The sequence below is a fragment of the Lithobates pipiens genome, unplaced genomic scaffold, assembly GCF_037356315.1.
Source record: "Lithobates pipiens isolate NorthernLeopardFrog02 unplaced genomic scaffold, aLitPip1_a1.2 Scaffold_3, whole genome shotgun sequence".
Taxonomy (NCBI): domain Eukaryota; kingdom Metazoa; phylum Chordata; class Amphibia; order Anura; family Ranidae; genus Lithobates; species Lithobates pipiens.
The window spans coordinates 66,077,719-66,101,208 of record NW_027507790.1 but is presented as its reverse complement, the minus strand read 5'-3'; the positions used below and the strand labels follow the sequence as shown (position 1 = coordinate 66,101,208).

The 23,490-nt window shown below is 39.9% G+C and overlaps 1 protein-coding gene across 1 annotated transcript in view; it reads right to left on the bottom strand.

Moving 5' to 3' along the window:
* Positions 1-1,229: 1,229 nt before the first annotated feature.
* STX2 (syntaxin 2) overlaps positions 1,230-23,490 on the bottom strand; it is an 80,271-nt gene continuing 58,010 nt past the window's right edge. Inside the window, exons 9-10 of the mRNA XM_077461780.1 lie at positions 19,148-19,258; positions 1,230-3,419 (exon numbers count right to left, since the gene is read on the bottom strand). Coding sequence (XP_077317906.1) covers positions 3,342-3,419; positions 19,148-19,258 — 189 coding nt within the window. The 3' untranslated portion in view covers positions 1,230-3,341. The remainder of the gene's footprint in view (positions 3,420-19,147; positions 19,259-23,490) is intronic.

Genomic DNA, 23,490 nt, shown 5'->3' with positions numbered 1-23,490 from the left:
GCTGTTCAGTCACCAGGCTGGGGGTGGGAAGGTGTCACTACAGTATTTTCTAACGGCAACAGAAAATATGAAGTTATTTTCCTGGCTGGGATATGTGCTGTGCTCTTTGCCTGGTGTTCATCTTCAATAAACCTTATGGCCTCTAACGTACAACGTACCTTATTTCCCCAACAAGTTTTTTTGTTCCAGAGAATCTCTGTTACCCCAACTCACCCTTTAAATAAACTACTCCAAAGTGTCACTGCTCCACCTTATTTAGCATCTTCCAATGCACATTTTCCGGGCAAAATCATGTCGTCTGTCCTTGCCCTGCCATGTTCATGTTCTCCTGCTATGAATTAGACCAAATTGTCTCTATGGAAAGATGAGGCTCTAATAGTAGACATTTTTGGAAAGACAACTTTACATCTTGCATCTATGCAATGAATAAGGGATAAGTTCCATTTAAGCAAGTCGTCCAACATGCTGATCTGCAGAAAATGGGCAGCTGAAGTAACACTTACATAATTGGATGGCATGAAGTCTTAGATTGCTCGAAGGTACTTTTGACCTGTTTTAATTGCCAGGGAAAACAGCAATGTGCACAAAGGGAAAGTATTATACTAAAGTCCAGTAAGAACTGCACTTGAATGCATCAAGAGGCTTTGATTGATGCTTAATGAAACACGAAAACCATGTCTTATTTGCTCTGCGCCCCCGGCAAGTAATAAAAGGCACTCTTCAAAAGTCACAGGTTCCTGGGCAGGGCTCAACATTTCTTCTACTCAGAAGGCTTAGGTGGAGACATTTTCAAAACACACCATCACACCATTACTTTTCCCTTCTTTAAAAACAAAAAAACAAAAAACAAAAAAATAATGAAGAAAGAGGGATTGCCACTGAATTACTTCACAATATGGACTATCCAATCTCCCTCCATATACTGTGCCTTCTGCGCCCACAAAAAGGGAGAATCAATGATTCAAGGAAATGTAAAGAAGAGGCTTCTTTAACAATGGTAAGAATTTCAGAACCACGGTTTTATCTGACAACAAGTCCTGCATTAAACTAAATCCTTCATTATACAAAAATGAAATTATACTAAAATAAAAATGAAAAGCAACTGAATTATGATATGACAACATTCTCATATAAAAGGCATAAAGGTAATAAAAAAAAAAAAAAAAAAAAAAAAACACCTGCATTTAATGCACCTTTAGTAATTTATTAAAAAAAGACAGTGCTTGGAGTTTCAGCAAGGTGCAACCTATTTAATAAACACCAGAAAAACTTCATGCTGGTACAACAGGGCTAATTGTCCCATTCCATTTATATCTGGTTAAGAACAATTTAGTAAGAATAATTCATAGAAAATAAAGTTAATTTATACACACTTAGAGGTGCTTTAGAAAGAAAGCTACATTTGAATTTTGGTTTGAAATAAGTTGAAAATAAAAAAAAAAAAAAAAAAAAAAACTGTAAAAGTTAGTATTAAGCTATTTAAGACTTGAAAACATTTTCGCACAACAAAACCATTTGTCAGTAAACACATCAGGCATGTTGGGGTAAGTGAAGTGTCATGGCAGCTTAGCATATTATTATATATAAAACATTTTCACAGTCTTCACGCAGCATTTTACAAGGTGGTGGTGCTTTTAATTGCTACAGAAAAACACCATTCTGCTATGGCGTAAATGTACACATGTAAGACTTTTCTGGATTAATAATATAATGCTTTCATAGTGGTCCAATGTCTTTAAAAAACAAACAAAAAAACAAAAACTAAACAAAGAAGAAGCACACACAAAAATTATACTGAACCTTTTTCTAAAAAAACCAAAAAAAAAAAAAAAATGTACTGAACCAGACAGATTGAGATTAAAAAGGGAGTGAGAAAGGACCAGCCAGTCATGTTCTAGCTTTCATTTTGTACCCTATATCAGAAAAATGATGGCCCTGAATCTGATCTGGCTGTCATGGGGGCAATGTCTCCACCCATCCTACCTTTAATTAGAGCTATATATAAGCCCTATTATGCCAGACTGTTCATGGAATGCTAGTTGCCTACACCTGCAAGATTCATTACCCTGTTCATAAAAACGGCAAGAGTACTGCTCACATAGACAGCAGTGCGCTGTATTGTACACAATGCTACATTACTACTGTATAGAACTCTTGTTGATTTACAGTAACATCACTCTAAGATAAAATATCAAACTGCTTGAAACTATAGATACACAGTGAGCGTGGAATGGTTTACCAACAGTGAGACAAGTAAAAATTGGAGAAATAGTAGACAGGCATATATAGAAACAGAATAGGCTAAAATGCAATGAGTACGGGGCTTGGGACTTCAGTTCCTTGACAAGTAGAAAGCTTACATCTTTACAAACTATAGCTATTCAGTTAAGACATACAGTATGTAGGAAGAGCTGCAGAAATGCATGTATTGCATAGACAGAAATTTAGGATATACATTTTGAATAGTTAAGCAGCGTTACATCAAGGTTGGCAAATCATGCACTGGCTTTTTATATGGGGACTCTTTTTTTTAAACATTTTGAACAAAACAAATCATAGAGGGAAATTGCCAAATGGAAAGCAGGAAAATATAATAAGCCAGTGTGAATGCTTCCACCAGCATCCATCCAGTAATAAAACATGAGGTTTGGATGGACTTGGTGAGCTCAATCTGAGGTTATTTCAAGCCAATCAATTTTCATACCAATGTGTTCCAAGGCAGGACTAAATAATTAAGGAGTAGTGTTGCTATCATTTACCACCATTTAGTAATAACATAAAAAGGGATTAAATACCAAGTTAAAGTACTGCTGTTAAGGCTGCAACAACTAAAATGCAACTATTAGCAGATTTACAGCTAGTACCAATAAAACACATCTTAATATGACATATGTATAGATTTGTATTACAAAAGAATAACACTGAATGCAGGAGAATCTGAATGTAGTTTCAATGGATCACATGATGAATTAAAAGGAGAAAAAAAAAAAAGTTCTGTAGGGCTAAGGCAAGCACCATTTTTTGCAAGGATAGAGCTAAATTACTTACAAAAAAAAAAAAAAAGTTTGTTCGATATTTGGTGAAAAGAAGCTGGTCTGCGTTCACATAGGCGACACGGCTGCTTTTGTTCCACAAAGTGAAATGAAGGACCTTATAAAACTTCAAAGTCCATATATACTTACCTCTCCGTCATATGGAATGATTTCAAGCTTGCTTACGGTTTGTAAAGTAAACAAATAAGTATTCTGCCCTGATGACAGATCAGAATAGTCCCCAATAAGAATTTCTGGAGCAAAACTGATCATCAGAGGAGGTAAGACATCCAACTCTTACTGTGCCTGCTAAGTCAGTGTTGTTGCCAGGATGATTACAAGAATTACCACCAGGATGAGAACACAGATGATTATGAAGATCATTTTCTGGAATATCAGAAAAAAAAGGGTTAGAATCAATGTAAATGAGGGACAGCATACTACTTTATCAGCATGTACTTACTGCCCCAAAACAACCAACCATTTTGAAACCTGTACTTGAACATTAGGGTTGCTTAGATTGTCATTTGGCCAATGCGGTCACCCAAAAGCTGTTATATTTCATTAATGTTTCTTCTTAAAAGTGGCCACTTATATTTTCAGGACGACTACTGTGCAAGGTCTACTATCAGATAACACAAAATGCAGCAGATCTACAGAACAATGAGAGCTCTGTCCACCCTTTGGAATGGGTGTAGTCACAAACAAATGCCACTGGTTCTATAAATATAAAATGCCTCTACTCATGGTCAAAAGTAAAAATGTCAAATTAATATTGTGATTTGGTTGTAAGTTTTTTTTTTTTATGCAAATGTAGCCAAAGTAATTTGTTATATGTAGTTACATCTGCTAAAGCATCACACAATGTCACTGTACTTACTGACCAGTAAAGAATTAAAATACAACTAAAGGCTCCTATATGATATTCTAAAGTCTCAAATCCAGCAACTATATGATGCACAAGCCAAAATACTTCCTTTGCTTTCCATGACTATACCCCATCTTTTCTCATTTGTGTCTCACATGCTCCCCTTCCCAGACACTGCAGCTCACAGTGGGAGGGTTTCAGCAATAGAGCAGTGCTATTAATACTGAAAGCAGTGGGCAGAACTAGGTGTGGCCAGGCCCTAGTTGAAAAGCCACTGGCCTGTGCCCCAAAAAGTGACAATCCCAATAAACATGCCCCCTGCAAAAAGCAGGCAAAGCCTACAGGACAGCTGCAATTCTGCTCTGAATTCAGAAGCAGGGCAGTATCACTGCCACGCCATTACAGGAAGCTGCATTGGGGGACTTCACCGATAGGCTCAACAGTTAACCACCCACATTTTTGTATTGGGTGGCAATAGTTCTACTTTAATAATTTTACGGATCTTAAGTGGACCATTATTGTTCAAGCATAAAACAAATAGTATAAAGCAAAGGTCCTTTCTGTCTGCACACTAATTTGAAGAAAGAAAGATCCGTTTTAAAAACTGGTCTTTCATAACCATACCATACAGTAAAAATGGTTTTATACAAACTAAGGTGCAAGCCCTCCACCTGTGAACACACTTCACCAATATCAGAACCCTTCACCAGTGTTGACCACATATTTATACATAAATGTGCTCAGTGCCATGAATTGAGCTTTTCTGCTTATGAAGCTGTAGGCTCTCATACATTGGATAAATGCTATCAAAAATGTAACGAGCAAACCAAAGTGCTGCAAGAGGGAGAGCCAAACTGGCAAAAAAGTAAATACATAAAAAAAGATCGGTTGCTATGGATTGTTACACCTTGGAATGCTTTGTTAAATAATTTAAATAAAAAAATAAAAATAAAATCTACAAACACACACTATTTTATTTACTAGAAAAGGCTCCTAAAATAGCAATGTTCCTGCAGTTAGTAAGCTGAACACCAGAGGGCACACTCAACATTGGTATACCAGAATGAGCAATTCTTTAACAAAAAGTAATCTGGCATTTCCTGTATGTCTAATTTTTGGTATTGGAGTTCCCTGGACCAGTTGTTAATCATATGCGCTTTAGCAAATATACTACTCCCTAATTAATGATGGTATAATTTAAAATGACTACCAAAGACCTCGTTTTTAAAAACATTTACAATTGATAGAACAGTGAAATGTGGAACCAAATCAAATACAGTGCCTCATCAGATATGTTGTTTTTCCCTCTTCACTAAGCTGCAGTAATTGAACTTAACTGGGCACAGTTTATTATATACTTTGGTAACATCACACCAGAATGAATGCTTCAGATAAAACTCTAATTTTCAGGAAGTGGAGAGAAAGGACTATATTGGAATGATCTGGCTTCTCTTTAAAAGGAATAACTGGAACAAGAAAAGTTTTTTTCTATTTTAAAGGTTACTAACATTTACTAATTACTTAAAAGTGCCCATAACATAAGATTTTGGGATATCGGACATTGTTAGGACTTAAGGTGCAGCCTATTGTGTTACATTAAGCTGAAAGTTGGATGAAAATTAAGCAGGATTTTCCCACAAGTCAAAACGAGCCAGATGGAATATATTTAGGTTTAAAGAGTCCTCAGGCATGTGTTATGTAACTGATAAATGTGAGAGAACATTCACCAACACCACTGTAAATAACCCGTGTACATGTAAATCATAGTGTAACTTCTGTTGTGCTACCCACTCCTTATACAATCAACCTTGTTTACAATCCAACATATTCAACTGATTAATCTTCTAATGAGTTTACCAAAATGCAACTTATACAACTACTTAGCTTTAGCAGTCTTGCCATGTCATAAAATATTGTTCTTGGCCCTAAGCTGATGGTATAACGAGGGAGCACAGAAGCTAAATGAACATGTTACTTACTGCCACACAGGCAGGGGTGCATGCATAATGGGGGGGTAAAAAAAAAAAACCTTCATTTGAGGCCAACTGACAAACCAATAATCAAGGCCAGTATGGCAGTCACCGCCAGCAATAAAATGGCAATGATCCATTGTTTCTGTTAAAGTTTAAAAGAGAATTCAGTCAGAGTGATTCTTGATCACAACTAGTGAACACGATTCTTAATATGCATGAGGAAAACAATTCATTAGTCAAAGTAGAACTAAAAGGCAAACCGTTTTCTTTTTTCATATTGTAAGTAAGGAGGGCTAAAATCTGTCAGGTTTTTTTTTATATACGGCATCTGTGTCCCATTGGGGAGATTTCCCTTCACATCCTGTCTCATAGCCAAAACAGGAAGTAATGCTATCCCTCCAAACTAGCTCCTACGTTAGATAATGTTCCTCCTGTTCTGGGGACAACCTGAAGTTTAAAGGGCAACTCCACTTTTACTGAGAAAAAAAGAAAACATTCCCATCTGGGTAATCTATGTACATTGCAAGGATTTTAACAAACTTTGTTGCAGATTCCTACCTTTATTGTGAAGAAATCAGTTTGTTCCTCTGTATCCCTGTGCTAAGCGAGTCTAAAGGAAGTGGTTTCATAATCAACCAGCTGCTGCAGAATAAGGGCTCTAATGAGAAAAATTGCAAGGTCTGCATCCCTTTGAAGTTGTTATTTCCTATTGTGAGCATCTTACCAAAAAATTTTTTTTTTGCTGCAGGGGATGCCAAAAATCTGACTTGTATCTTAGTGCAGACTTCTGGGAAAATCAGCAAGCCAATCACAAAAACAAGAAATTATGTTTCTGGGGAGCATACTGTACGTATTCTGTGTACAGAACACCCCTAGGTAGCCAAATTGCATTGTACAGAAAATGACAGAGCTGCAGATCGAAAAGGAAAGGTAATTTTTAATAACATTCAATTACAATATGACTTGTGTCGCAATTGTATATCCTATATTTGCCATTTTTTTCCCAATGAAAGTGGAGTTACTCTAAGATTTTCTTTTATTTTGACTTTTGGTAATTATGGTAAACAGGCCAAATAAAGAGGGCGAATGCGTCTAGCACTACACAGACGGGAAAATAAAACCTGACCGGTCTTTAAACCCCTCTACACTAAAATAAATAAATAAATCACCTTTAGTTATACTTTAAATAAATAAGCACTACCAAATGCTTCAAGTATACATTTAATAAGTAGTAACTCAATATACAACGCTTTAGCAAAATATTTTGAAAAAAAAAAAAAATGAATATAAATTATATACACACAAAAAATATAATATAATATATACATACACACACACACACACACACACACACACACACACACACACACACACACACACACACAGCTTCTAAAACAGTGAAAATTTGCTGTCCCCTCAAAATAACTCAACACACAGCCATTAATGTCTAAACCGCTGGCAACAAAAGTGAGTACACTCCTAAGTCAAAATGTCCAAAATAGGCCCAATTAGCCATTTTCCCTCCCTGGCGTCATGTGACTCATCAGTGTTACAAGGTCTTGGGTGTGAATGGAGAGCAGGTGTGTTACATTTGGTGTTATCGCTCTCTATTACTGGTCACTGGAAGATCAACATCTGCAGCCTGCCAGTGCTCAGACCATGTGCCGCACACTGCATCAAATTGGTCTGCTTGGCTATCATCCCAGAAGGAAGCCTCTTCTAAAGATGATGCACAAGAAAGCCTGCAAAACAGTTTGCTGAAGACAAGCAGACTAAGAACATGGATTACTTGAACCATGTCCTGTGGTCTGATGAGACCAAGATAAACTTATTTGGTTCAGATGGTGTCGAACTTGTGTGGAGGCAACCAGGTGAGGGGTACAAAGACAAGTGTGGCTTGCCTACAAGTCAAGCATGGTGGTGGGAGTATCATGTCTGGGGCTGCACGAGTGCTGCCGACACTGGGGAACTACAGTTCATGGAGGGAACCATGAATGCTAACATGTGCTGTGACATACTGAATCAGAGCATGATCCCCCTCCCTTCTGGAGACTGGGCTGCAGGGCAGTATTCCAACACGATAACTACCCCAAACACACCTCCAAGATGACCATTGCCTTGATAAAGAAGCAGAGGGTAAAGGTGATGCACTGGCCAAGCAAGTTTCCAGACCTTAACCCTATTAAACATCTGTGGGGCATCCTCAAATGGAAGGTGGAGAAGCGCAAGGTCTCCAACATCCACCAGCTCCGTGATGTCGTCGAGAAGGAGTGGAAGAGAACTCCAGTGGCAACCTGTGAAGCTCTGTTGAAGTTCATGCCCAAGAGGGTTAAGGCAGTGCTGGAAAATAATGGTGGTCACACAAAATACTGACACTTTGGGCCCAATTCGGACATTTTCACTTAGGGGTGTACTCCTTTTTGTTGTAGAGGTGTAGTTTCTGTGTTGTCACATGAAAAGATATAATAAATTATTTACAAAAATGTGAGGGGTGTACTCACTTTTGTGAGATACTGTGTATGTATATCTCTGTCTGTTTACTGGTCTAGTGGCGGCGGCTTTCATTTACTTTTTCTGCAATTTCCAGCTAATTTCTGTAAACTACAAAAGACCTCCCCCCTATGTTACCGAGACCAGAAGAAGGGGACAATGCTGCTACTCCAGATACAGTACAGTAAGTGAACACAGTCACTCTAGAACAGTCATGTCCAAAGTCCGGCCCACGGTTCGGTTTTGTATGGCCCCCACCTTTCCCCCCAGCTTCTCCTGTATTATGGCCCGCCTGGCTCCGTACACCCCGAGCGCCTCTCTGACAAGCTGGGGCGTGTGCGGCAGGTCCGGAGCCTGTGATTCCAGCGGGGATTGTCTGCTAGTGCCTCTCACCCCCGCCTCTCACTGACAATCAGATGCTGGGGGCGGTCCAAGGCCTCCGGGAAGCTGACAGCACACGCCGCCAATAGCAAACACTGAGATGTCCCTACAGCAGCTGCAGATCTCTCAGTGCCTGTGATTGGCGGCGCGGATTGGCGGTGCGGATTGGCTGCGGCGCCGCGCGCTGTCAGCTTCCTGAAAGCCAGAACGAGAGGAGAAAAAAGGTAAAGAGAATTACAGATAAAGATAATTAAAGAGAGAGAGAAATAAAGAGAGAGAGAGAGAGAGAATTAAAGAGAAATAAAGAGAAAGAGAATTAAATATATATATCCAAATAACAGCTCATCTTCCCCACACACAGGTGCAAAAGGTAGCAGAATTCTTGCTGGGCGGTGTATTAGTGTATGGGACGAACACGCTTAGACCAAAACCTCTGACACTGCGCTTACATAATATTTTCCCATTCTGGTCAATTTCTAAAATGGCGACTGTAAACAAGAGAAGGAAAGTTGACAGTGAGGGCCGCCGCTTCCAGGACAAGTGGAAAGTGGAATATTTCTTCACTGAAATACGGAATCACTGTGTTTGTCTGATATGCCAAGAGACTGTGGCTGTTTATAAGGAATTTAATGTCAAGAGGCACTACCAGTCGCGACATAGCACATATGAAAAGCTAACAGGGCGCGACCGCAGTGAAAAGTTGAAGCAACTTGAAGCTGTTTTAATGTCGCAACAGCGATTTTTCACAAGAGCCCGTGAGTCAAATGAAAATGCCACAAAGGCAAGCTATGAGGTGGCAACGTTAATTGCTAAAAATTGCAGATCTTTTGCTGAAGGTGACTTCATCAAAGAATGCGTTATGAAAATGGTGGAGAATATCTGTCCAGAGAAGAAGCAAGAGTTTGCCAACATTTGCCTGGCTCGTAACAATGTAGCACGGAGAATTGAAGAGATTTCATCAGATATTAAGAGACAGTTGACATCCAAAAGGAGCGGATTTTGACTTCTTTTCAATAGCCTGTGATGAAAGCACGGACCTATCTGACACGGCTCAGTTGCTGATTTTTATGAGAGGGATGGACGATGAAATGAAGGTGACTGAAGAGCTACTTGACCTCCAGAGTCTTACGGACCAAACAAGAGGAAAAGATTTGTTTGTTTCTGTTAGTTCCGCCATAAATGACATGAAACTGCCTTGGAACAAAGTTACTGGGATTATTACTGATGGGGCACCTGCCATGGCTGGTGAGAGAAGTGGATTAGCAGCCCTAATCTGTAACAAGGTGATTGAAGAAGGAGGCAAAGCTATTAAACTCCACTGTATCATTCATCAACAAGTTCTTTGTGCTAAACATCTCAAATATGACCATGTTATGAAACCGGTGGTGAAGACTATTAATTTTATTCGCTCTAAAGCCCTGTGCCACCGCCAGTTTAAACAGTTTCTACTGGACATCCAGGCTGAATACGAAGATGTTTTATATCACAACGATGAAGGATGGCTCAGTCGAGGGTCTGCACTGCAGCGTTTCTACTCTCTCAAAAAGGAAATTGGAGAATTCTTGGAAACAAAGGGACAACCGATGCAAGAACTATTTGATCCGATGTGGCTGGCCGATTTGGGGTTTCTAGTTGACATAACCAAGCATCTGAATGTCCTGAACACGAGTCTTCAGGGGAAAGATGCAGCAGTGAACCAGCTTTATTCACACCTCAAAGCCTTTGGAACAAAGCTGCAACTTTTCATAAGGCAGTTGTCACAAGCACAACAAAATCTTACACATTTTTCAGCGTTGCAGGAAATAATGACCAGTTTTCCACAGGACAATATCAGTGCGCAAATGAGCAGATATGCAGCAGACATCACATCTCTGGCTGGGGAGTTTAAACAGCGCTTTCAGGATTTTGCAGCTATTGAAAAGGAGATCAGCATTTTCTCCTCTCCCTTCTCTGTTGACCCCGATGATGCTCCAGATCAGCTGCAGCTTGAGCTCATTGAGCTGCATTGTGACAGCGAGTTACGCAGTCGTCACCAACAACCCTCTCTTGTGAACTTATCGCCAACTGGATAAAAGCCGGTTTCAAGAGATTCGAACATTGGCTAAGAAAATGCTGAGCTTGTTTGGCTCAACATATATATGTGAGAAGACGTTCTCTGTTATGAACTTTAACAAGAATCGCGTGAGGACAAGACTAAGTGACTCTCACCTGCAGGACATTTTGCGCATCAAAACCACTGCCTTTGACCCAGACCTGACCTATGTGCTGCAGTCCAGATCTCAGTTTCACCCTTCACATTAATGCAGACAAGTTTTCTTTTTCAATTCAGATTAACCACTTAAGGACCGCCGTATTGCCATTGTACGTCATCGCAATGGCACAGGCAGGCACAAGCACGTACATGTACGTGCCTGCCTTCCAGCGGGTGGGGGGGTCCAATCGTACCCCCTCCCGCTGGATACGGCGGTCCGGTTCGCTTCAGGAGCGATCCGTGATGAGGGGATGGCAGTTGGTTTCTGGCCACCCGTTCTGGATCACTCCTGGCCAATGAGAAGCTTCCTCCCACTGTGTATTGTATACACAGGAAGGAGGAAGTGATGTCATTCTCCTCGGGGCGGTCTTTTTGACAGGACTACGAGGAGAAGACAAAAAGTAAGTTCACCAAAACACTACTCTAACACATAGGTTCTGATCGCTGCATTAGTGTCGCTAGGTAGCTAGTTTTTTTTTTTTTTTAGGTTCACCGCCAGGTTTTTTATAGCGCTAGGTACCCCAATATACTACCCAATAATGGTTTTAACCCCCTGATTGCCCCTAGTTAACCCTTTCACCAGCGATCACAGTATAAGTGTCACTGGTGACGCTGGTTAGCCAGTTAGTTATTTAGGTTCCCCGTCAGGTTTTTATATAGCGCCAGGGACCCCCATATACTACCTAATAAAAATTTGAACCCCCTGATTGCCCCTAGTTAACCCTTTCACCACTGATCACGTATAAGTGTTACGGGTGACTCTGGTTAGTTTGCTTTTTATAGCATCAGGGCACCACCATTTATTACCCAATAAAGGTTTAACCCCCTGATCACCCGGCGGGTGATATCAATTAGGTTTTAGGGTCAGGGTCTGCGTCGCCCCAGGCAGCGCTAGGTTCGTGCCAGTACCGCTAACACCCACACGCAAAGCATAAACCTCCAGTAGTGGTATAGAATCTGAACAGATCAATATCTGATCAGATCTATACTAGCGTCCCCAGCAGTTTAGGGTTCCAAAAAAAACGCATTGTTAGCGGGATCAGCCCAGATACCTGCTAGCACCTGCGTTTTGCCCCTCTGCCCAGCCCACCCAAGTGCAGTATCGATCGATTAATGTCACTTACAAAACACTAAACACATAACTGCAGCGATCGCAGAGTCAGGCCTGATCCCTGCGATCGCTAACAGTTTTTTTGGTAGCATTTTATATTTAAATCCGGAAGGCAGTGCTTGGTTTTCGGGGTCCCGTACGTGGCTAGGCTCCCAAAAAGTCCCCCACATGTGGTATCCCCGTACTCGGGAGAAGCAGCAGAATTTATTTAAAAAAAAAAGTTTGTAATATTCCCGCAACTTGTGGCAAAATATAAAATATTCCATGGACTCAACATGCCTCTCAGTAAATAGCTTGGGGTGTCTACTTTCCAAAATGGGGTCATGTTTTGTGCTATTTTGGCATTTTATGGCCTTCGAAACTGTGATAGGCAGTGAGGAGTGAAATCAAAAATTTGCACCCTTAGAAATCCTGAAGGTGGTGATTGGTTTTTTGGGGTGCCGTGCACGACTAGACTCCCAAAAAGTCCCACACATGTGGTATCCCCATACTCGGGAGAAGTAGCGGAATATATTTTTGGGTGCAATTCCACATATAACCATGGCATGTGTGAGCAATATATCATTTGGTGACAACTTTTTGTAATTTATTTTTTTGTCATTATTCAATTACTTGGGACAAAAAAAAAAAAAATATTCAATGGGCTCAACATCAGCAATTTCCTTGGGGTGTCTACTTTCCAAAATGGGGTCATTTGGGGGGGGGGGGGGGGGGGGGTTGTACTGCCCTGCCATTTTAGCACCTCAAGAAATGAGATAGGCAGTCATAAATTAAAAGCTGTGTAAATTCCAGAAAATGTACTCTAGTTTGTAGACGCTATAACTTTTGCGCAAACCAAAAAATACGCTTGACATTTTTTTTACTAAAGACATGTGGCTGAATACATTTTGCCCTCAATGTATGACTAAAATTTAGTTTATTCGATTTTTCTTATAACAAAAAGAATATCTTTTTTTTTTTTTTTCAAAATTTTCGCTCTTTCCATTTATATCGCAAAAAATAAAAATTGCAGAGGCAATCAAATACCATCAAAAGAAAGCTCTATTTGTGGGAAGAAAAGGACGCAAATTTCGTTTGGGTGCAATATTGCATGACTGCGCAATTACCAGTTAAAGCAGCGCTGTGTGAAATTGGAAAAAGACCTCGGGTCCTTAAGGTGTTTATTGGTCCGGGGCTGAAGTGGTTAATGTAAAATCTCAGTTAGTAACAGTTGGTCTAAATCAGTTATGACTATATTTCACAAAATGGACACTTGATTTTATGTTCCTGTTCATATTTTTTTTTTAAGCTTAAAAGTTGACAGACAGCCTTTATTAATGTACTTTAGAATGTTCCTGACATATATTTCAGCTTCCTGGATTTGTTTTTTTTTCATCCGGCCTTCATATATGAAAGGCAGAGTGATTTAACACCTGTGTAGATTTGTCATCCATGTGACGAAATGAAAAGTTTGCCGTTTGCAATAAACTTTGGTTAAAAATTTAATTTGCATTTCATTTTAACGGTTCAAAAAAAGTCAGGCAAAATGGTCGGCCCTCATGCATGTTCACTTCATGAAATCCGACCCTCTTTGAAAAAAGTTTGGACACCCCTGCTCTAGAACAAGAAGTGTTACTGGCAGCATCAACAGGTGAAAATAAAATAAAGGAAACAAATGCAGCCACCACATCTATTAATAGCCTGCAATATAATTAAGTGTTTTGGTTTTGACAGCCATTAAAGCTCACCTTAGAGGAAACCTGCTCTTGTCAATCCAATTAATTCCTCTAGCAAATGATTCAAGTTTAAGGCTAACCATAGGTCCCAGACCTAGTCACAAATGGGAGGGGGTGTCATGCAATTGTGATCACCTACAAACTGTTTTAAGAACAGCCCCTCATTGATGGCATAGGCAACGCTTCCAATTAGTAGTCCAGCCCGTTTCTGTATGAGGACTTTGGCCATATAAATTTTACTAGCCAAGGTGAGCCTGAAAGGTTTGTAGAAATTTTGAAGCTGCAGGTAGCACTTTAACGCCAGTATAAAGCAGATCTTCAGCTTGGTGAGTCCACCTCCCTGCATTACATATCTCAGGATAATTCAGGAGTAAGACAAGGATCGGCTGATGGGCAGAGCTGGCGTTGCTCATTGTGGGCTAGCTGCCTGAATCCGAAAGAGACAGCTGGCTCAAAATGACAATGCTGCATGACAGGTAAGAGGCAAGGGGGATGATTATTTTTTTATTTAGATTAAGCCTAAACAAAGATTCTGCTTGCTTACTAATAGCATCCAAAAGGAATAAATATATGACTCATAAAAAGGTTATTCCCATTTAAAAAAGGGATAACAGCTAATGCACAGTGCACGATGCTTTTAAAAAAAAAAAAAAAAAAAAAAAAAAAAATTGTCCTTACAGTAAAATACTTTTCTGGAGTTCATTGAAAGACACAGGATTCAGAAGATATTGGGTTATACTACTGACTACAGGAGGATTTGGACACTGGGACAAAAAACAAAAAGAACACAAAATTGACCAGTTTGTTATATCCTTCTCACTCTCAGCATGTCTTAGTTCTCAGTAATATGCAGACCCATGTCCCTGAACTAACTAAGGATTTTGTTTTTAGGTACAACAATTCTATATTCTTCCATGTGAAATTCAGGGGTGAGAGGCTAGTGGGGCATCTAAAAACAGTGAGGGGTGGACAACAGTAACAAAAAACATTAGGAAACTCAAACAGCAATTAAAATAAATAAAAAATTGGAACTTGAGGATTGTAGACAGCTCAAAAAGCCACTTAAAGGACCCTACACCCAAAGCTGAGGCCTGAACATTCACCTGGTAAAACTTGGAGAACCAAGTAGCAGCCTTGTAAAACTGGAAACGCTGTCTGATGACAAAAAGCCCAAGCAGCACTCACAGATCCAGTAGATTGTGGCTTGAAAGGAAAGGGTAAAACCCTATCCTTAAGGACATAAGCTTGAACAATGATCTTTCTGAGCCAGTGACTAAGGCAGACATGCATATCTCTAACTACAATTTTAAAATGAATAGAAATTTTCTTCAGAGGCAATGGAGCCAGATAGAAGGATGACAGCATGATGCTCTGGTTGAGGTGGAAAGCCAAAACAGAAAGCATTCTTTACAGGACAAAACGACTAGTTCAGACACATGCATTATTGAGGTTATGGCGACAAAGTACGCATCTTTTACAGTAGATGTGGGAAGGGGACCGCCCCCGATAGGTTCAAAAGGCAGTTGTTGCGCTGAGGGAATAAGCACAGGATGGACCACATTAGAGAGATCCTGTACAAAACTCTTATTTTAAAAAAAATAAATGGGAAGCTAGCGGTTTCTGGAACAAGATCTGACCTTTGATGGTTTTATGAGCCAAATGCTTATCCAGGCCTAACTGAAAAAAGAAAAATATATCTTCTTGGCTTAATCGTAGACCTTGCAGGATGTAGACTTTCTAGCTTTTGGCACCAAGGGACTAGTGAATCAGAAATTCCCCTGTCCCTCAAGACCTGGGCTTCCACAACCATGCCTTTAAAGCCAGCAGCCGTGAAACAGGACAGTTAACAAGTCATTGGGACAAAAGATCCTGACAATCTGAAAGGGCCCAATCTGTGGGGATCACCAGAATGATCCCCATCTTATAGCCACAGACAAGGTAGGCATTCCAGGGAGAAAAGGCTTTTGCACTGATCTGATAGTCAGTAGAGCATCCACTGCTTGAATCTGGAGGCCAGGAGGACCGAATCTGGTGCCAACCCGCCTGTGACAAAGGCCTTGTAACACCTCTGGGTGTAGAGCCTATTCCCTCAAATTCAGGTATTGCAGAGAAAGCCTATCAACTGTCTATGTCAGGGTTGAAAACAGTGGAAAATGCTGGAACATTAAGTTTTGCAATGGCAAGACTTCTGGCAGACTTCTAGTTCCTCCCTGGTGGTCTATGTATGCTACTACTGTGCTGTTGTCTGACTGGGTCTTGACTGGATGACTCTACAGTCTGGATGTCCAGCACTAAAGGGACAACCCAATTGCTTGAAGCTCCAGAATGTTAATGGGGAGATATGATCCCTCTAGTGTCCTAGTCCCCTGCACTGCTAAGGTATTGAGGACTCCTTCCCAGCCTGGGCATCTGTTGTAAACATCCTCCAAAAAGGTCAAAGAAAGAGTTTCCCCAACTTCAGAGCTGGACTCCCAATCCACCAGGCCAGAGACAACCTGGTCTTTGATGTTAGGTAAACTGGATTATCTGCAGATGTAACAGATTTCTTCTACAATGACAGGATGAGGACTTGTAGGGGTTGGATACTGAACAAATGGAACTACTTAAAAAAAGGAGGCTCTGATCAATGTCAGGATGAACATACAATCAGCAAAGTTGGTTGACTCCTTAAGTGACAAGTCGGCTCCAATGTGGGCTTCTGAAGATTTAGGCTCCAGCCATACCTGTTCAAGGTCTGAAATGTCTGTGCCACGTTGGCTAAAATTTGCACCAACTGCAACCTCCACAGTAGATCAGCCAGATATACAACAATGGGGACCTTGGCACTGTAACGAGGTTAGGTGTCAGGGTACTTCCAGATTAGAGCTACACGATTAATCGTATTAAAAAAAAAAAAAAAAAAAAAAAATTTGGGATCTTGATTCAACCCCCTTCACGATCTCTATGCAGAATTTCTCAATTAAAGTAGCAAGTGTAGAGAGTGTAGAGAGTGCTTTGCTCGCTAAGCTGTCAAGAGAAAAAAAATAAAAAAATGGGCAGCCTGCCAAGTTTTTCACAACATTGTCCGCACTGGTAGATAACTATAAACATTGCAACTTTTTGTTCTTGGATGAAAAGGAATAAACTTCAAGTCTGTAAGTGCTAGTTTACACTTGCTTCAAAACATGTCTTCGGGCACGCTCTGTTAAAGCTCTCTGAACGACAGTCAAAGCACCAGTCACTAAATAAAATGGCTAGCTTACATTCCTGTTTACACCTTGCTTTTGCTTGGTGCTTTGATGAGGCTTCGGTGGAGCTTCAATGAGCCTTTGGTGGGGCTTGCCACAGACTTCTATGGAGGCTTGGAAGACGCTTTGAAGCATCACTAAAGCTACATGGGGTTTTATTTTTTGAAGCAAAGCAAAGCAAAAGCATGCATAAACAGGACTGCAAGCTAACCATTTTATTTAGTGACAGGGGCTTTGACTAACGTTCAGAGAGCTTTAACAAAGCTTGTTCGAAGCCTTGTTTTGAAGCAAGTGTACACTAGCCATTAATGTGTGTTGAAGCCTAAGTGTAAATGAGCCCTAAGGATTAAAGCTCTCTGAATGCTAGTCAAAGCCACGGTCACCAAATAAAATGGTTAGCTTACAGTCCTGTTTACACCTGCTTTATCTTTGCTTCTAAAATGATACCCCATGTAGCTTTAGTGGCGCTACAAAGCTCCACTAAAGCCTCATCAAAGCTCCAAACACAGGAAAAATTGCAAACTCATGTGTGCTTTGTCAGCTGGTCAAAGTGTGGGTAATTTAATACTCTATTTAAAACAGGGAGTCCATGTAGGATAGTTTATGTGCAGCACAAGAACGTAATGGTGGTCTCAGGTGTGCTGACTGAGGACGGCTGCCAGCTCGTAACAAGCTAGATGGGGCTCTGCAAGAAACAAGACGCAAAGGGGAGCAGCAATGTAAAATAATTTATTTCATATTAGATGATTGGGAATTCACAAGATCACAGCTTTATCAGCGCATTGGAATATTAAGGAGGTTCATCATCTCTTATGGGAAGGTGGTTGGCTCGCAGGTGGAAAGGCAGCTGGTAGTCCGGCTGACGCTGGCGGCTCCCAGCGCTTCCAGACTCTCATAACAGCGATACATGTCACTTCCGGTTGGAGGAGGGTGCATTTGGAGCATGCATGCTCCTTCATCAGGCAGTCAGTGCGTGCCACTGTCAGTATAGCCACTTTCTTTATGTGGTATTTTTGCAGGGTGAAGGGAGGGGGATTTTCTTCTCTCCTTTCCACCCAATGGTCAATTCCTGAACTTTAGGTGGCCACATGTGCATTTTTTCATTGGGATCTAATGACACATGATTTACTCATTTGTTTAATGATATGTTTAATTATTTTGTATGTATATATATATATATATATATATATATATATATATATATATATATATATATATATATATATATATATATATATCTGTATGTATCTTTAGCACTCTAGCAGGCACACAGATACTTATTCACATATGCCCACTAGTACAATCAGGAGGATGCTAATAAAATGACTGATCAAAAGTAAATGATCATCTAAACCTCATCAATTGTAGAACAATATTGATAAAAGAAGTTCATCTTTAAAAGTGACCTTCCCCTAACCGTATTTCCTTTTGCAGTATAACGCAAACAATAAAATTTGCCATTTTTTTTTTTTTTTTTGTTCAACCAGTGGGTTAAAAAAGTCCAGTTCCCCCATCCATACAACTGAGGTGGATGGGGGAATTACTCCCGCTGAGCTATTGTGTTCCGACTTCCCTACCATCAGAATACCCTAAACAGTACTACCAGCCGGAAACAGGCTGGTTATACAGACTTCTGTACAACCAGCCAGCCCATACATGAATCAAAATTCGGTTGATACCTGCTGAACCAGATGAATTTTGATCCGTATATGGCCGGCATAATGAGAAATATCAGCTGCATATGGCAGGATCATTAAACACAAGTAAACGATCACTAATTAAATGTAGTCACAGCTTTAGGGCTCCTCTCAGGGGATTGCACACAGGTTTTTTTTTTTACCTTTACCACTGTAAATATAGAGTAGTACCTTAGAAATGGTAACCCTGAGCACATTGTAGCACACCTGTCAGGCTGCAACTACCAGGACTCTACCAAACACATGGCAAAAGCCAAGACAGAAAAACATTACAATCTGGCACAAGGAAGGGAGAGGAACTTGTAAATTGATATCGAAGGTCTTCAGCAGCCATCGCAATGATACTAATGCATTTTAGAACAGACTCAACTATGTATGCATGCTTTATCACAATTCGCTTACCCTGCGTGATTTGCTCTGATATTTTACTGCCTTCTTTGTTTCTTCTTTGGCATGTTCAATATAATCAGCAGAATTTTCAACATTCTTCTCTATGTTGTTTATCATTTCGCCCTGTATAATGCAAACAGTTGATTTTACATGGCAAGTTTTTTTTTAAACATTTTTCATTAAACAATTTACAATAAAGAAGGGATGACCTTTACCATGACCATGAAAATGAGTGAAAAAAAAAGACACCACAGGCAGTGGATAAAAAAAATTTAAAAAAAAGTTTTTATTTTGAAATGATTGTAATTGCCAATTGCATAGGCTTGCCTATGAAATACTTACATTTGTCCTCTTATTCAGCTTTGTTTACTTCTAACGCTTTCATTTTCAGGGTTGCCGCTCATCTGAAGTATGAGATTTGCTGCCTTAACTGCCTGACTCCCTGTAAGGTGTCTCCTCCTTGTGGCCCACTTGTTCACTAGTAGCTAGCAGGAGATCTGACCTACAGCTAATATTTTTTTCTACAACTGTGTATACTGAAATTAAACCAATAGGATTTTATAGTTTTCTTTACGGCACAGAATTTGTAACCAAAAGCAGGAACTTCAAGAACAGACTGAATTGTTTCTTTTGATGATCTGACCAAATCACAAGTTGGATAGCCATTGCGCCCCAAAAATAACTGTAAATATTTTTCCGTCAATTACACGATCATCTATAAATTCTTGAATGGGTCAGACAAGTTCATGTTTCCATCACCCCTATTTTTAGTTTAAGAGCACTTTCACACTGGGGCAGGAGTAGGCTTCATAGTAGTTTTAGCTGATTTTTGTCCGCTAGCGGGGCACTTTTAACACCCACTAGCGGCTGATAAAAGGTCCGCTGCCGAGGTGCTTTGGCAGCGCTGGCCATCGATTTCAATGGCAGGGGCATTTTAGGAACTGTTTATTACTGCTCCCACAACACCCCAAAGATGCTGCTTGCAAGATTTTTTTTTTGCCGTCCTCCAAGTGCACCGCCCCAGTGTAAAGCGCTTGGTGGGGGAAGGAGAAGGGAGCCGTGCATTTGGGGGGGGGGGGGGTGTTGGAGGAGAGAGCGGAGCTGCTGACATAATGTGCCAACACGGACTGGTCTCCCCAGAAGTGGGGACAGGATACCATTTGGCACCGGATGTTGACAAAAGAGTGCAAATTCCATATTTGGGTGGAACTCCGCTTTAAAGTGGCCCTAAATAGAAGTAAATATTTATTTCATAGGAAAAATAAATCTACAAAAATCTAGATCTAGTTCATTTTGCCTAAGCAGCACCCTGAAAAATCTACCTCTTGCCATGACTACACAAACATCAGAGCACAAGGCATGGTATGTAATGGGTACACATTAACACCACCAGTGTATTGCCCTTTGCGTGCCTTTTGGTTCTTAATAAGCCAGTTCACCTCTCACACCTGTACACTCCTATGGACCTATCTGAACAATTTCAATGTTCATATATCTGCTATGACTCATTTACTTGGCAATAATGTTGTGGTTCCTTCACATAAAGTAATCCATTTACAGTGCCTTGAAAAGTATTCATACCCCTTGAAATATTCCATAGTTTGTCACATTACAACCAAAAAGGTAAATTTGTTTTATTTGGATTTCATGTGATAGACCAACACAAAGTGGCACATGATTGTGAAGTGAAAAGAAAATGATAAATGGTTATCACTTTACTTACAAATAAATATCTGACAAGTGTGATGTGCATTTGTATTCAGTCCCCTTTACTTTGATACCCCTAACTAATATCTGGTCAGCTAATTAGTAAATAAAGTCCACCTGTGTGTAATTTTAATCTCAGAATAAATGCAGCTGTTCTGTGAAGCCCTTGGAGGGGATTCGTGAACTAACAGCAACAGGAAGGACAAGGAACACACACCAGACAGGTCAGGGACAAAGTTGTGGAGAAGTTTAAAGCCGGGTTAGGTTATAAAAAAAATATCCCAAGCTTTGAACATCTCACAGAGCACTGTTCAATCCGTGGCCGTCCACCTAAAATGACAGGCTGGGAAAGGAGAGCATTAATCAGAGAAGCAGCCAGGAGGCCCATGGTAACTCTGGAGGAGTTGCAGAGATACACAGTTCAGGCAGGAGAACCTGTCCACAGGACAACTACTAGTCGTGCACGCCACAAATCTGTCCCTTTATGGAAGTGTGGCAAGAAGAAAGAAAGCCACTGCTGAAAATAAAGCCATAAGAAGTCCTGTTTGCAGTTTGCGAGAAGAAAATACTTTGTAGAACCACCTTTCACTGCAATTACAGATGCAAGTCTTTTTGGGTGTCTCTACCAGCTTTGCACATCTAGAAGAGCAACATTTTTGCCCATTCTTCTTTGCAAAATAACTCAAGCTTCCATTAGATTGGATGGAGAGTCTGAACAGCAATTTTCAAGTCATGCCACAGAGTCTCAATTGGATTTAGGTCTGGACTGACTGGGACATTCTAATTCTAACACATGAATATGCTTTGGTCTAAACCATTCCATTGTAGCTCTGGCTGTATGTTTAGGGTCGTTGTCCTGCTGGAAGGTGAACCTCCACCCCAGTCTCGAGTCTTTTGTAGACTAACAGATTTTCTTTCAAGATTGCCCTGTATTTGGCTCCATTCATCTTCCCATCAACTCTGACCACCTACCCCGCCCCTGCTGAAGAAAAGCATCCCCACAACATGTTACTGCCACCACTATGTTTCACAGTGGGGTGGTGTGTTGAGGGTGAGATCATGGGCCTCTTGACTGCTTGACTCTGATTAATGCTCCCCTTGCCCAGCCTGTCAGTTTAGGTCGATGGGCATGTCTTGGTAGGTTTGCAGTTGTGCCACTCATTCGATTTTTTTTCTTCCACTTTACAACTATGGTTGGTTGTAACATGACAAAATGTGGAACATTTCAAGGGGTATGAGGGATACTTTTTCAAGGCACTGTGTGTGATTAAAAATGAGATTATATATATATATATATATATATATATATATATATATATATATATATATATATATATATATATATATATATATATATATATATATATATATATGTATATATATAGCGATAGAACTCTATCATGGATTTTTATTTTAATAATCTAAACTTTAAACTCTTTACTAATCCTGCTTTACAAAAAATATATTACATTTACACAATTAATATTAAAAGTATAAAGAAGGGAAGAATGATTTAATTAGGGCAAATTAGTATAAAAGGTGGAATAATTGTAATATTTAATAAATAGTACAGGGGCTACCTATTTAAAGGGGGTAGCCTTCCCATGAATGAGTATCTGTTGCATTTTTTCTATTATATTCTGATGGAATAAGTACTGCCTTGTGCATATTTTAAAACATATAAATATTATAATTTGTTGAAGTCTCAAATGTAAGCACCTTAAAAATCCCACCTGGGCATTTACATTGTGATAATTAGGGCAGATTATGGTAAACACAGCAACTTATAGTTATTTTGACAGCCAGGAATTCAGGAAGGTACAAGGATAAGCAGCAGTGGAGCAGAAGGTTAGGGCATATTACATAGGCCCTGTGTCCACAACTGGTTATAAACTCAATCACACAGAAGCCCTAGTAGCATAGGCCAGGTGTGTCAGAGTGCTATGACTTGCTTTTACTACAAAGCCTACTCCAGGACATCAGATTGAATGAAACTTCAAAAGTCACTTTTTTTTTAAATAACGTCACATCGGCAACCGTAATAAGATCACATTACAAGTGATGTAAAATGACAAGATACAAACAACTGTACCATGTGCATTATATGCATGTGCTGAAATGAAAATGTAACTTTTCTATGACAATGCACAATTACTTTACCTGTATCCCCATCCTCCAGGAGATAAAATCAGCAGCAAATGGCAAAGTGTTACACAGTTATTATCTGGAGAAAATGTTATAGATCGCATTGCATTCAGACAATGAATACAGTCCCAAGGTAATAGAGGTTAATGGTCTTTACTGCATGGAAGTGCAAATGTACAGTAAGCTAATAGACCGTATGAGTACAAATACCAAGTTATTCCACAGTGTACCTACCGTTCTAACTATAGGTTTAAAAAAAAATATTAAAAAAGTGCAGCCTATCAGTGCCCACCAGCGCCGCCTCATGAGCGCATTTCAATGAAGGAGAAAAATGACCTGTTTGCTAAATTTTTATAACAAACTATTAAACATGATTTTTTATTTTATTTTTTTGCATCTTTTTTTGTTTGTTTAGCAAAAAATAAAACTCCCAGCTGTAATTAAACACCAAAAGAAAGCTCTATTTGTGGGGGAAAAAAATGATAAAAATTTCATTTGGGTAC